General features: G+C 35.8%; 1 protein-coding gene across 1 annotated transcript in view; it reads left to right on the top strand.

Annotated features, from left to right (window-relative positions):
• Positions 1–3,806: 3,806 nt before the first annotated feature.
• LOC130052536 (inner centromere protein-like) overlaps positions 3,807–16,992 on the top strand; it is a 58,542-nt gene continuing 45,356 nt past the window's right edge. The window contains exons 1-2 of the mRNA XM_056157707.1: positions 3,807–3,888; positions 9,071–9,276. Coding sequence (XP_056013682.1) covers positions 3,883–3,888; positions 9,071–9,276 — 212 coding nt within the window. The 5' untranslated portion in view covers positions 3,807–3,882. The remainder of the gene's footprint in view (positions 3,889–9,070; positions 9,277–16,992) is intronic.

Consider the following 16,992-nt stretch of genomic DNA (forward strand, 5'->3'; position numbering starts at 1 on the left):
CCTTGACATTCACACCTGATACCGAACGTTTGACGACGGAACTGTCATTACCTGTTTTAACAACTTGGGTCTGTCGAGGCCGGGATTCAAACCCCAGCCGTCGGCATGCAGGGCGAATGCTCTAACCTCGAGGCCACCGCGACTAGAGCAACTGAAGATGTCATTATTCAACTTATATATATATATATATATATATATATATATATATATATATATATATATACATGTACAATGTCTACATAGTAATGACCTTTAAAAGATTTTTGTTTTTTCAAACTCCATAGTCTTCATTTTTAGGCATTTTTAAGGAGGTGACAATAATACTCCTAATTAAATCATCTTCCCATTCCTAATCACAGGCACCTGAAGTATGGATAGCATGTTTAGGTATTGTGTCTATAACACCCCTTAGTCATTGATGTTTCTGGTACATACAATCCACCCCTCACACGAAGCAATGTCAACCATGCTGTGGAGATTGTGGAATGTACATACCGGTATTCATATGCGGACAGACGGCACTAAAAACAACTACACTGACACAAGACTTATCTGCATTGTAAATGACAAGCACTGGGATTCAGTAGAAATTGGACAGAATACACACAGCATATAATACGAACATAACCGAGCCGTGAAGGAATCAAAACTTGGCCTCAACACTATTGAGGTGGGCAAAATATTCTATTTTTTGATGGTACGTGGATAAAAAGATTCTTTCCTGCCTGTGGTTCTACATGATGGAATCTGCGTGGATTGACTGTTACTTACTATTTATAGTTCAGTTCAGTGGTAGCAGTTTGCAATCTAATTAAAATTAGACCTTTCATCTCGCTCTTCGTTTCTGTTTGTCGCTCGTGAGATGAAAGCGAGATGAAAGGTCTAATTTTAATTAGATTGTATCAGTTTGTTGGTTCCGTCTACTTTCACTTTGTTGTTATGAAACTTGTACATCATGCTGAGTCTTGCTTTTCTTCGTAGTTGTAATTCCCATCTTAGTTATGAGATCAATGACTTCGTTATCGTCACCTTTTCATGTGTCACACTCACAGGCAATTGTATCGTTTGAGTTCGAATTTAATAGTAGTGGTTTCACTAATATGGCAGATAGGCAGAGAAATATGGTGGACCCGAGAATTCTATTATATTTAAGAATTCATGTCAACTTTAACGTAAAAAGAAGAAACCTCTAGATAGCATGCTGGAGTAGCAAATGAGGCGTGAATGATGATTTGAAATACAATGTATTTTTATTGGATTGAAATAATTAATTTATATTTAGTAATTAAAATTCAGATACCTGTAATCTAACATTTCCAGAATTGAAAAGAAACGTATCAGAATTTTATTGAGTGGATGTAAACTGGTGGTGCTAATACATCATTCCAAGTTCACAAAATGATTTTACATGTAAATATACAGGAGCGGATCCAGAAATGTGCCATATTAGATGAAATTTGCTTCAAGTAATTTTTTCAAGGTTGTTTTAATTTAAGAAGTTAAAGAAGTTTAAATCTGAAACTCCATGAAAATAGGCAAATATTCATGTGTATTGTCTAGTATTTCCTGTTAATCTTAATTGTAGTGGTGCAGGGGGATCCTCTGTATCCGCGCCTGGGATACTAATCATATATCTGATATTTTTTGTAAATTTCAATATTGCTTATAGCACTAATATACATGTATATGCTTTTCATGTGTGTTTCGAAAATGAAATATTGCATGTAACATTAGTATACCGTATTCTTTTGATATTTGTTTAATTCATTATTTTGATTTGAAATAGTGCATTGTCTATTATTGGAATAAGCTGGGTAAAACGCTGTAAATCAGGGACACCCTAAAATGTAGAGGAAAAGGCAACCCTAACCACATAGTTGCTTTTATGAATAAAGTATTACTTACTGATATCGTAATTGACAACCTTTAACAACAAAAATCCTTGCTTAACAATTAAATCAATATTAATCTATCATGTATTTTAAATTACCCGCCGCTAAGAGAGTGGCCATTGAAGTTTTATTGATGACGTCACACCGTCTATTCCGGTTTATTTCATCAGCAGCACTGTAAACATGACAAGTCACGAACAGTTAAGTTTGGAGTCGTATAGATTTGAGCCCGCTCTTTCGCAAGAAGAAATTGAGAAAGGAAGACATTCAGTCGAGTCGCAGAGAAGGCAGACGGTAAACGTTCTTCATACAAATGTCTTGAACCTCAACTTGTCATTACACAAATGATGGATCCACAGTTTACGTAGTCTTTTCTTTTCAAATGACTTGGTTGAGTCGGGAATTTCGAAAAAGAAATCCCAACCTTTTTTCACATCTCCCCTTCGCATTAGTGTAATTAACTGGTTGCCAGGAAGGCATCAACCTATTTATTCGTAAGATCTACCACATGCACATCTTGGATGATCTCACAGTTGCTTGGGTTCAGGACCCCCTCCAAATAAGCTACATGAGTTGATTTATTTTTTTTGTTGAAAATATTTCTAATGCATGTCAACGTCTTGCACACCCATAAAGTCCAAAATACATGTAATTCAAAATGAGCCCTTTTTTAAAAAATACCCTCACTGGTTATTATAAGTTCTTTTATAATAACCAGTGAGGGTATTTTTTTAAAGGGCTTATTTTGAATTATTTTGGACTTAATGGGTATGCAGGGCGTTGTTGACATGCATTAGAAATATTTTCAAGAAAAACAATAATTCAACTCATGTAGCTTATTGGGCGGGGGGGGGGGGGGGGGGGGGTCCTGAGCCCAAGCACCTGTGGATGATCTTAAAATCTCATCAAAACTGGAACAGACGGTGTGACGTCAAAATTATTGATTTTTGTGATCTTGAATACCTAAGAGTTACACATCATGGCAGCCTCTATAGATAACGGGAATTTCAATTTTTGACGTTTTCAAATTAGTACTGAAGCTTATCTAGGCCATATACACTGTATCAACAGAATTTTATGACAAATCTTTATCATATGATTAATCCTATCATTTTTCATGTAAAAATCTTTTGGGTTGCCTTTCCCTTTAACCTACACAGTAGTCTTGATGATTTTAAATTTTATAGTAATTAATATAAATCAGTTCTGTAAATTGATAAACAAAACAAGGTCAGGTGATTCATGTCTATGATTTAACATTGTAACCTGTACTTTATCTACCTTTGTATTCTGCTGATCATTGTGATCAATATTAACAAGACAACAGCATAGATAAGCCGTAGCTGGTAATTTTTAATTTTCTATAAATAGAATATAGATAGTTCTTATGTTCAAAAGAAAAGTAGACGAAGACGGGTATTTCCGATTGTCTATAAATAAAATTCCCAAAGTCAGAGGAAGGTTGTTATATATACTGGTAGTGAGCATGACATTGTATTGTGTCAATTAACATTAAGGAATCGTTACAGGATGGACCACATTCCCCGTGTATCAGAAGTCCTGTATTTGGGGGTGTGTCGTGAGATAGGGACACCGACAGAAGTGACCTTGAGAAGGGATATATGGGACACGGGGGAAATGATACAAAAACCTTCACAGTTATATAAAGGAGAGAAAGAGATGCTGAGTGGTAGTCAAAAGGAGGGATTTAGGTTTAAATCATCTGACTTTGATTTCATGAAGTGGTACCCTGATCATAAGGTGATATGTGAGATGTTTCAGTCAACGTTTTATCATCTACCCAGACATACACTTATCTATATGGATACCTTTGATACTCCTCCGGGATTCGCCAGATTACAACTACTCACACCGTCAAATCGAGAAATTGTCATTTCCTCACTACTGGAGAAAAACAATGCTGAATACATTTCAAGTTCATTACTCAGGATGAGGTTACATCAGTCAATGAAAGGATTTAATCCAGCCAATGAAGGTGAGAAATTGCACGGTCCATGTCACAACTACACTTTTTTATCTATAGAGGCTGATGTCGCCCGGTGTTTCCATTCCCGTCATTGGCCCTCACCAGCCCTTCCTTGGGTTGATAGATGTTTGATTCGCACATGGCCATCGCGTAGTGTACTGCAATCAATTACCGATGAAGGATTTCATCTTGTTCCTATCGCAAACAGACAGACACATGAAAACTCAGACTTGGAGTGGAGAATTTCTTTTTCACAAGCAGAGCAAAAGCTAGTGTACTCTATGAACCATTGCCAGTTTCTCTGTTACGGAATTATGAAAACAATTCTGAAGGAAGTTATTTCTGACGATTTACTGTGTTCATATTGTATGAAAACAATATTATTTTGGAGAATTCAAGAAAGCTCTTCAACTCCATGGTTACCATCAACATTGCTTCAACATGTGTGGTTTTGTTTCAAATTCTTGATGCAGTGTGTATATACCGGTTACCTTCCAAATTTCTTTATTCCGGAGAACAACATGTTTGCAGGAAAAGTTGTCAGGGCGCAACAAACTTTCCTGTATCAAAAGTTAGAAAGATTTTACGAAAAGCACGTTGACTTCCTTTTACATAGTCCCACTATCAGAGAGATTCTAACCCCGGCCGTCTCGGATCCATACTTTGTAATGCCGACAGGGGCAGTCTACCTCAAGTCAGAAATAGATATTGATATTGCTTTTTATTGTGAAAGTTTTAGTTGTTCAAGTAGAGTCTTTGTATCGGATTTCCTTTCAAACATGATGCATTTAAACATAATAGATCAGTTATTCTCAACCTGTCAGAATGTTGTATTCCATGATATGTTGATAAGTGTGCTTGTTTCAACTTCCATGTCACTAAAAGCACAGTGCTTGTTTGTGTCTAAGAAAAAGAGACACAGCAATGATAGGTCAATAATTCACATGTTAGGTCTGGTTTCAAAGTTAGGTTGTGTATCTGATGGTTTATATTTAGCGCTATACTTGTACGATACCGGTAGATATCAAACAGCGCTAACTGTCACAGATAGAGTGAAGCAGAGACTCTCACAGTCCCATGTCATGTATCACGATACAGTAGACAGACAGAAATACAGTGAAGTGGTAGGTGGTCAATCAATGTTAACAAAGTTGAGGAAGGCTTGGGCAAGAACTATTGTGTTATCTGAAGACTTTACCTATATTGAAGAATTAAGGTTGGAACAAGAAGTCAGTACAATGAACGGAATGACGTTTTTATATTTATCTCCCTTAGTGACCATACACATGTTATCTGTCCTTTGTCACTACAGAATAGGGAACAGGTCACAATATCTACAGACACTGACAGACCTACACACCCTACTGCTCTATGATGATGGGAGATACGTACTTTTACACCATAGAGACCTGTCCTGGCAGATACTGGGGATCTGTCAACATGTTGTGGGGGACTTACACGCGGCGTTACAGTCTTATCAAGAGTCACTTAGACAGATATCGCGCCACAAAATACATATGGCCACGGAAACTAGAATTAATTTGGTCAAATCACAATTAAGGTTGAACAGTACTCGGACAGTGACGTAGAGGAATTATGGTACATGTATGTGTAAAAATAAATCAGACAGAGTTTAGTACCTAGCTATTCAGATTAAACGAGGACAAAATTGGTTACTGCATTAATATGAATAGAAAAATTGCAAACATTTCAGTTAGGGTTAGGGTTAGGGTTTAGGGTTAGGGTTAGGGTTAGGGTTAGCCTAACCCTAACCCTAACCTTTCACATATAATAACAGAGAGTTTGGATTCCAGTAGAGAGAATAACGTGTGATACCGGGCATTGTCGTTCCTTATGACTTACAGAAATCCCTGTTTTGTTGTGTTCATGTCTTTAATTGCCTTTCCAAATGCATGCATTTAATATTATTTTCGTTATGGATATTGACTTTCAATGCAAAGTGCTGTGTGAGCATTCTGGTGTCTGTGTGTCACGTGGTATGATCAGATATTAAATAGGAATGCGTGTTCGAATAGGTCACTCTACAGCTCGGTTAGAACGTGAGTCAGGTATAGCAAGTATTATGGAAGCCAGTTAGTTTTGATATGATATATGTGCTGTTGGTGTATTTATAAGGCGGTTGGGATTAGTTTATGTTTAATAAAAACGTTCTAACGAGCAGCATTCCAAACATGGTGTTTTATGTTTTTCATATTTATACATACAAATTCAGAGTATTTTATTCGGACGAACAAAGTGAGGGAGAAAATAATACTTTCTGTTTTCCCCACAACACACAGCTTTGTCTCTCGTTGATTACATTTCCATTGATGTGAATGTAACGTATTACGCAAATAAAGGATTATTATTTTGACTTGTTATTTATTAGTTATCTGTGTACTAGGGTGCAGTTTTATACATTTTGCAAATTAAAAATTCAAATATGATATTTTGATCTTTTACGCCTTCAAACATTGAGAAATTTAAAGATTTATGAATGATTTCTGTTCTTTATTAGACCTTAAAGATTTAGAAATGATCTTTTGCTAACAACTCATAATATATAGTGTTTAGCAAAAAAAACAAAACAAAAAACAAAACAAAAAAAAACTATCTATTTTGTATTGCTTATAGAAGTTATGAGATTGATCACTGCTCGTTATCTTCACCTTTCAATAAACAGGGTTGTAGATGATGTTTACTCTTTCCAAGTTTTGATACAATTGATACCGAGAATTTAAAAAATAACTGAAAAATCTTGAACTAAAAAGCACGATGAAGGTATGTGACAATATAAATTTAATAAGACTCTTATCATTGTCTATTCCGGGGATGGGGGTGGAGAAGTTAACGTCACAATATTGTCTTTAAAAATTAACAAGCGTACATGTATTATGGAAAAAAAATCAAAGGCCTAAATTCCAAAATCCTGAAGGAAAGGGGCAAGAGTTCACCCTTCACTTCAATTCATCGAGTGAATCTTACTTTTCCAACACTATTTACTAATACTATATATCGTTCTGTATTAGAATAGGTTCCTGGTACTCCTTGATTTTAAGAGGCGACTAAATGGTGTGTGTGTGTGTGTGTGGGGGGGGGGGGTGGGTCATTAGGATGATACCACAAAATCCGAGGCCCCGTGACATGTGCAGCACATAAGGCACGATAAAGATCCCTCCCTGCGCAGAGGTCGTAAGAGCCGAGCTTAGGCCTAAATTTTGCAGCCTTTCGCCGGCAATGGTGACGTCTCCATACGAGTAAAAAAAATCCTCGAGTGGGATGTTAATCAATATACAACCAAACAACAACATATCGATCTTTTCAAATATAAATAGCCAACTTTAGAACTTGCATTTGTAATAATAACGTTAAAAAAACTCTGTCGAACAAAAATGGAGGCATACCTCCCTATGACATGTCAAACGTTGCAATATTTTATCTTCTCCATTTGTATTCTATATTTTTCATTTGCATTGTATAATTTTTCATTTGCATTCTATAATTTCCATTTGCATTGTCATTTTTAAAAAAAATTTGTATTCTCTAGTTTCTATTCATATTGTATAATTTACCATTTGTATTCTATATTTTCCATTTGTATTATCTAATTTTTTGGTTTTGCATTCTATTTGCATTGCAAACTTTTTCATTTGTATTGTATCCGAGGGATTGTTTATGTTGATTTGTTACGAAGGATTTCATTAGTTTAGGTCCCATTTATACTTAGCCGTCACCAGCTGTAGGCCGGTGACGTAACATAAATAGACTTACTATGCTCAGCGCACAGTTGCGTTAACGTGCCAACGTCAGTCGCAACACCGGGTGTCTGCTTTTAAGGTCACTTTATCGGCGATTTTCACTTTTAAGTAGCTATGCGTTTGGCGAAGTATTAGATATATTAATGTTTAAGGTTTGATGCAGCCGTGATACGAGTAGAACTCGAACATGCGACCTCACGGTTACGTATATCACTGAACTACCGCGACCGGTTCCATATAAGGACTAGTAGAGCATACCTGTATGTATAGCTAGCAATGACGAATATTGCGCCGGGCGACTCCCCTCCCTTCACAAGCATGATATTTTGTTTATTTTGTATAGAAATGTCGAAAAAGCATGAATGTACGTTTTATTTTGTCAGAACGCACTTGTTTCAGGGGACTTCGCCCTCTCCCCCACCCCCATATCTAGGGTTTGCCCTGGACTCACTAGGTGTCTTAAGACAGACCCCAGACATCCTTTCGTTCAGAATTATCTAGATCAGACAGGGACTGTCATTAATTTGAATGTGCTGATCACAATACGCGCATAAAAACAATTAATTGGGGATTGGGGTGGGTTGGGTGTCACGCCATTGCATTTAGCAAATACGGTACATCCCTCCGAAACGTGGCTCCTGAACTTGACCTCTTCAACATCTCGCACATTGCCAAATTCGATAAACGATAGCTCAAGATTAATCCAATGAATAGTTGTAACAAACCAAACTCGATGTTAAACCCAAGGGTCCAAGTCCCCTGAATCTACTGAATTCTGATTAAATAAAATGTGCATGCTTTCCTGGACAGTTCTATAATTTTGAAGTGGAGATATGGATAAGAGCAAAATAACAAGCTATTATGAGTTTTCAATAGACATTCAAATATATAAATCAGGCAAAAAAGTTTCTATATGTAGGAATGAGGATTGGTGTACATTCTCATAGGAATATGCCCATCCGTTCTGATATATTGGAAGTAAGTTGACAAAATAGTATTCATGTTTAGTTACATGCGCTGGGAGGTCAATGATAAAACGGGATGTAGAGAACAATGGAAACAGAGTTGAAATATTCAGTGAAAGTGTTTACACGAGTGACAGATTAAACAGGGTCTACTGTACCACTGAAATATATTAAACAATCACAACGAAAGGTGTTTTAAATGTAGGATTATGATTACTGTAAATGTGGAAATTTACAAGTGGGGATAATTTACACTAAATTCATGATTACAAGATTATCGTGTAACTTGCCCCCTCTTACACCATTTCCATAGTTAAGCTATCTATTAAAAATACTGACATCACGTAATTAGACACTACACATTGCATTGGAAATATGCACATTTACAGTAGTTTGTATGTGATATATGGAGAGAAATCTTGAGTAAACCTTCAGTACATCTGTACTGTGCATGTATTTATACTGTAGGAGGAGATGGAGCAGAGAAATATCGAGTTCATGCAGAGGAAAAAGGAATTTGAGGAGCAGGAGAGACTGAAAAAGAAAGCAGAGGAGAGGAAGAAGTTCGAGGAGAGGATGGCCGAGTTTGAGCGGGAGAGAGTAGCGGAACACGAGACATTGAAGAAGATCGAGGAAGAGAAAATCCGAGAAAGACAGAAACTTAGAGAGGAGAGGTAAGATATTGAAGAAAAAAATCCGAGAAAGACAGAAACTTAGAGAGGAGAGGTAAGAGATTGAAGAAGATCGAGGAAGAGAAAATCAGAGAAAGACAGAAACTTAGAGCGGAGAGATAGCTTGATTAGAAACAATGTGAATCAAGACAGGGTTTGACGTTTACTATTTTGAGCACTAGACCAGTTGGGCTACTTCAAATGATTTTTACTAGACCTGACCTTACATCCACTAACCCTGACCAACATCCTGAAAACCCCCTGATAGTTTCTATATATCTAAATACTTATCTCAAACTACAAACGTTACATTTGAAGTAAAAGGGATTTAATTGTCTCATAAAAAATCTTTTAAAAGTCTCATCATTGTAGGGGTGCAACAATATGCTTACTTCACATTACAGACCGTACGATATGTATCACAATGATTCTAACATGCTATAATAATAATAAATGAACAATTATACTGATTACACTGATATTGGTATCATTTAGTTGTAAAAATGATTTTCATATTTTAACGTACATGAAAATATGCACTTCACTCTAGAAGGTAACAAAATAAATGTGTTTTCTTATCATTTTCAAATTTGGTCCAGTGTCTGGAGTATTGGGAAAATTGACGCATGAAATGTTCAGATTGGGAAAATTTGAAAACTATCACTTTGTGCTTTTTAATCAACAAAAGTCAAGAAAAAAATGCTTTGAACTTGTGGACCTTAATCTGACTGACTTGTTGTGGACTTTGATCTGACTGTGACTTGTGGTTCTTGATCTGACTGTGACTTGTGGACCTTGATCTGACTGTGACTTGTTGTGGACCTTGACCTGACTGTGACTTGTTGTGGACTTTGATCTGACTGTGACTTGTGGTCCTTGATCTGACTGTGACTTGTGGACCTTGATCTGACTGTGACTTGTTGTGAACCTTGATCTGACTGTGACTTGTTGACCTTGATCTGAATGTGACTTGTTGTAGACCTTGATCTGACTGTGACTTGTTGTGGACCTTGATCTGACTGTGACTTGTGGACCTTGATCTGACTGTGACTTGTTGTGGACCTTGACTTGACTGTGACTTGTGGACCTTGATCTGACTGTGACTTGTGGACCTTGATCTGACTATGACTTGCAATCCTTGATCTGACTGTGACTTGTGGACCTTGATCTGAATGTGACTTGTTGTGGACCTTGATCTGACTGTGACTTGTGGACCTTGATCTGACTATGACTTGCAATCCTTGATCTGACTGTGACTTATGGTCCTTGATCTGACTGTGATTTGTGGACCTTGATTTGACTGTGACTTGTGGACCTTGATCTGATTGTCACTTGTTGTGGACCTTGATCTGACTGTCACTTGTGGTCGTTGATCTGACTCACTTGCAATCCTTTGTCTGACTCTGACTTGCATTCCCTGGTCTGGGTACACATGTAATTATATGCCTGATAAATACTGAAATGTTAACAAAGAAACTTCAGAGAATGTTGATAATTTCCCCCTTTTTTTGTTACAGAGAGAGAGGCAGCTGGCAAAGGAAAGGGCAGAGAGAGAAAGGCTTGATATGGAGAAAGGAAAACAGAAGGACCTGGAGCTGAAACAGAAGATGGAGAAAATCAAGGAATTAGTATGACAAGGGTTTCTAGGAGAGTCAGCAGTGTTTGAAATTGGTTTGAAACTTGGTATAGACCACAGATCTATGCCAAAACAAGATGACATAGAGTTGGTCTATCGGTCTATGGTTGATTTCGAACACTGATTCAGTGGATTTCTGCATTTGGAGAAAGTGAAAAAGTGAATCTTTGTTAAAAAGCCATACGCCATTGCATGTTTTTCTCCATCCAGCCACGTTTGAAAAATCTCGAACCACAGAAAAGCCCACAGGCACACCCAAAACAAACTAACAAAAAATAATTTTCTGCAAAATACAAATCCGTATGAAAGAGGAAAAACCACAAATTGTCGACAATACATTTTGTTTATCATTTTGTTCCTTTCTGTAAAATGCATGCATCATTATAAAGAAATCTGACATCTCAATTGCATCACTGATAATGCAGAACATGTACTCTAAAGAAAGCCAGTTTTTGATTATTGCAAGTGTTTCTTATAAAATAATGATAAAAAAGTTGGCACAGTGAAATGTAGGGAAAAAAGGATATGAGACACCTTGGCAGGAGTCAAGTCCCTATTTCTTCCTCTATTACCTATAAACTTTAAGGTTCCTATATTTTCCCTATAAATCGTTAAAATCCATATCAAACCCTATATATCCATAGAAACGACAGTCCTATTTTCAAAAATGATAAAAAGAATATATATGAATGTCTTAATCATTGATAAAGAAGTTATTTCAAACCTCTTCACATTATATTTACATTAAGATCAGATAAGCTCTTTCTGGCAAAGTTCCTTGTAGTTGATACCATCTATCAGTTGTAGCCAGGGCAGCGAAATTTAAGCCATGCTTATTGATACAATCATACCTATGATACATTCAAATATGTCTTTTTGTTATTTTTTAAGAAACTGAAATAATTATCTCGAAACTTCTTAAATTTAAATTTTACCATATTCTTATTATGAATAACATTTACTGAATCGGCAATCCATTTGGTGATTGTCACTTTAAGTATGGCTTGCTTTTAAAATCAATGGACTGTAAATATGAACTAAATTATACCATGTCATCTAGATCATATTTTTCTCCAATTCATTAATATCAAATAAGCAATTTCAAACCTTTCTATTTTATTTTAAAGAGACTGATTCACGATTTTCCCCAAAATTTTGTTTTTCACTTTTAATAATCAAAATCTACTGTCTAAGGTGTTTAAAAGATTTCACATGAAAATTAATGTTATACATTATTATAGAAGCTCATTTTAGAGAGTTTATCATTTGTTTTGTAAACAAAGATTGTGGTATGTTATTGTTTACGAATTTTTCAAAAGAAATGGATATCCATCCAAGTTTATCATAACTTTCACATTTCAAGCAATCGTTGGGTAAAATGCGACATCTAAAAGTTAAAATTTGTGAATATGCAAAATTATGATGCTTTATATTACAAAATTAATATTTCACTGGTTTGTTTGTTTACATAAAAAGCTCGAGTCTTTGTTTACACAACACAGATTTAAGGCTAAAATATTCCTTTTATTCTTGCATTCAGAAGGTCAAAATTTTGGCTGTCAACATTGAATGAGTTATATTTATAATGTTTAACATCAAAAATGAAAATTATTTTTCTCAAAAATCGTGAACCAGTCCCTTTAAATGTTCAATTTATCCACTTCCAGTCCTCGCGCTTAATGATTTTTACCACAAGCCCATCAGTCAAGTAAGAGTGCAAAATTTGGTAGCCCAAATAAAAATTTACTAGCCCAAATGCAATACAAGAATGATTCAACATGATTCAAAATTTCAAGTTTGAACATTTTTATTAGGTATTACAATACAAGTTTAAGACAAGAGTTCAGAACAGCCCTCTTTCAACTTCTAATTCTGTCTTTTCAGTCAGATTCTCCGGAATCCTCCAATGTTTTAATTCGTCTAGTTCTTCATCACCACTCTCGTCCTAAATAAGTAAAAAAACAAACAAAAAACTAGGGTTGTCAACTGATTCTCATACATTCTGAACGTCTGATCCGGCCGCTTGTTGTTTTTCACTTTGGGGTAAAATGCTTGCGCCATTTTCAATATTCGTGTTCACTTACAGAATCAATTCAGAATTATCTGAGACGAACACGAACTCACAATTTCCAATGGTTTCCTTTCTGCACCAGATGCAAAATACGAGACCATTGTATTCAAGCCATGGGCCAAACATGCTGATCATTTTCTTTGTCGCTTTGATTCCTCATACTTTTTAGCGCCAAATTTCTCTTCTTCTGTAAGAACTGGTTTTTCACCGATTTTCAACCAGAAATCACACTCTAATTTCGAGCTAATTTCGGAATCATAATCTCCGCCAGAAATATGTACTGGCCCAACGGGCATGCGCGTTAATAATTTTTGGTATCCCGATTTTACTAGCCATCGGGCTACCGCTTAATTTCGAAGACTGCACTTCTAACATTTTGAAACTGTCATGCTGATCAATGTCAGTCCTTCTGTCACCTCAATATAACAAACGTTTGGTTAAATCTGCTGTAAAAATCCTTATATTTGCCCTATAAACTGCAAAAAATTCTTATAATCCTATATTTTTTAGACAAAAAGTGGCATGACACCCTGCCTTGGTCTTAAATGGTGTTATGATCCAGAGTTTGAATTCTTTTGTTTTCTGCCTTTTGCAGGAGAAGAAGCGCATGCTGGAAGAAGAGAAACGCAGGCAGGAACTGAAGGAGCGCGAGAGAGCCATACAGTCTATAGTAAATAAACACAACATAGCTGCCCATACTATCATCACGGGATTACCAAAGCCCAATCTCAATTACATGCTGACCATCGAACAACCAATCAACAGCCAGGAAAAAATGCCCAATCCAGACTCGTAAGTTATTTTTTTTTTTTACGTACTTTCTTCCTATATCAAAGTTCTTTTCAAATAAGGTTTCAATTTGAACAAATTCTATTGTAATATAAGCTTTGCAAATGGATTCAGCACAATTCTCAACTAAAATGCTCTCTCCCAAAGACAAAGGGGATGTTAAATTGTACAAAATAAGTGTAGATTTGTTCTTCATAGAACGTACATTATATTGACTGAAACCTAAAGCATTTGAAATCCATGCTTTTGTTGATTTTTTTTTTCAATTTACAGGGTGTCAAGTTCCTATGTTTTCCCTATAAGTCATTACAATCCCTATAAAGCCCTATATATGTAGCATATATACATATCCATCATACATACTATGACAGTCCTATTTTCAAAAATGAAAACAAGAAATTCAGGAGCTGATGCCAGATTGATATTTAATGGGATTGTTATGAAGAGAATAACTATGATGATTGTATAAGAACTGTCTATTAGATGGAAAACTGTCCACATCTGAAAGGATTTTGTCTTTGTTTATGTTTGATATCTTCTCCTGTAAGATACTATGCTTGCTAGATTTTTATACAAATTCTTTCATTAAAAAACTCATTTATTCCTATAAATATGCTGAAAAATCCCTATATTTGCCATATAAACGACCAAAAATAATTCCCATAATCTTATATTTTTTAGACCAAAGTGGCTTGACGCCCTGAATTTAGTATAAATAAGATTCTGAGTAATTTGATATGTGTGTTGCAGTTTAGTGTATTCATTATTCTGTGTAATTTGAAATGTGTGTTGCAGATATGAAATGACGCCAGCTAAGACCTGTTTTCCGAAAAAGGTCTCTCTAGAAAGTTACGATATATCTGATCTGCATTCAGACGACTCCACTGATGAAGACTAGGCTCCGAAAAATAAAGTCCCAACTTGGGCCCTAGGTAATAGATTATATTTGAACCTCTGAATTTGGGTGGTGTTTTAAAAAAGGGTTAAAATTGTTAACCCTGTTCTAGATTTTTAGTAAGTATGACTTGCGGAGAAAAGCTGATTGATTTTTGGGCTGTCTGTCTAAATGAATAAATAAATGTTTATTCGGTATATACATACATAAATACCAAGGATTACCCATGGAAGCTGGAAAGCTCATTTCCCATGGGGTCCTTTAATGATGCATGGATGTTTGCGTTAGGGGGTCATTTATGTGGGAGGAAACCCACGTGTCCGAGCGGGTGACCGCGACATACACAGCCACCGCCGATCACAGGGATCGAACTCAGGTCGCAGCGGTGAGAAGCGAGAACGCTACCCAGAGACCCTAATGACATTAAGACTAAATTTGCATGAATATCAAATTTACTCTTAAAGTTGAATGGTCCGAATTTTGACAATTTTGTTCCCACCTTGTTAAACTGCTGTTATATCATCGCACGTAAGTATTGATGAGGCTGTACGATATGGGATACATTATTTCACCTGTTTGAACCAGAACTACTTGACTTCAAATCGGTGTTTACTAACAACCGTCACTCAGCCATTTCAAGTGGCAGTCAAGTGTGCAGTTCAAACTTTCAGATCATCATGATCGGTGGTCTTATCTCTGTAAAGCTGTGTATTTACAGTAACTCTGTCATAAGTTTAATAGAAAGAAATAACAAATACCTCTTAGTATTTTGTTGTTTTATGCTCTTTCAGCCTTAAAATTAGACATAGATGTTAATACATCATGTTGGTGTTTCCTGATGCGCGTGGGCCGTGGATCTATTTATCCGTGTAGATGCCTAACACTGTCTAATTTATGTTTCATCCGGAACACCTTGGGTCTCTCACCGAAAAACAGTTTTTGTTGTTCCGAATGATTTATGTGTATCACACTGTATTTACTTTCTAAATAATTTTTTCACTGTTTTCTTTTACATGCAAATGTTTTCAAGCATGTAATTAAGGGAAAGCAGGGTTCGACATTTACTTTCTTGAGCACTAGACCAGTCGGGCTACTTCAAATGATTTTTACTAGACCTAACCTTACATCCACTAACCCTGACCAACTTTCCAGAGAAAAGAAACCCTGATGACAAACGTTAAGTTTAACCTAAAACGTACTTAATTGTCTCAAAAACATCTATAGTCTCGTCATTCAATTTGATGCTTTTATTTTCAAACGCATTTTCTTTTTCTTTAAATTCTACCCGGCACAGAAATTCTTTAGTCTTTTGTTAGAATAAAATGACATCAACAGCTTTTTTAAAATTTCTTTTTCATAAGTCCTGCTTTGTTTCTTCCCAACCTACTCCTTTTTTTCTTCTCGGAACATCCTTCCTGAGGACGAGAAGTCGAGACATTCCCCCACATGTGTCAACAACGAAAAATGGCTATTTACGATTTAATTTATTCATTTGATAGACACTTTCTTATATTCAATTAAAATAAACTGGAGTTTTTTTTCCCCTTCAAATGAAAATAAATTCAGTTTATATTTATTTATCCGAAATATAACTTTACACCCATTAACAAAGAGTAAATGTCGTAAAACATCACTTCCGACAGCGACTTATATATTAGAACTAAAAATAGAGATTTTGTTATCACGCGGTTCAAAATTGCTCGCAAACTTTTTACAGTTATTTTTTTAAGTTAAAAATAAGATATCTTATGGTTTAAAATAAAGTTTCTTGTTTATTTTCTCAACACGACCAGTCGGACTAGGAAATCGACATTTTACCTGACCGGACCTTCCATTTAGTAGACTCGGTCGGTCGGACGTGCCTTAGTGTCAAACCCTGGAAAGTTGAAAACTTTAAACACTAATTAATCTGCTTGAAAGTAATTTATATACAAAAATAATACATGAACATCGGATCATGCAGTTTTAAATTTCATTCTATGGCAAAAAGCTTGAACTTTGTTTAACTATGGCCGTATCTTATACACCATAAGATGTTGTGCTTTCATATTTAGAATGTGCATTGCTTGTGGCAAGACCTTTCCATTGACACCACAATTGGTGACCTTAATATTGACCTTCGACTTGATTACACTGTTGTAATTCTGGGGAATCAGAGTTTTGTTTATTTCTCAAAGATAGTTTTCAGTCGTAGTTATGACAGTTCTTTGATTGGAACATTACAAAGCATTCAGTGTTGTTAATAATGATTCCATTGTATCTGTAGTTACTTAAAGCGGGATTGAAATTTTGACTTTTGCAGTGAATCAAGAACACTAATTTAAGAGT

This window comes from Ostrea edulis, chromosome 3 (genome assembly GCF_947568905.1).
Source record: "Ostrea edulis chromosome 3, xbOstEdul1.1, whole genome shotgun sequence".
Classification (NCBI taxonomy): domain Eukaryota; kingdom Metazoa; phylum Mollusca; class Bivalvia; order Ostreida; family Ostreidae; genus Ostrea; species Ostrea edulis.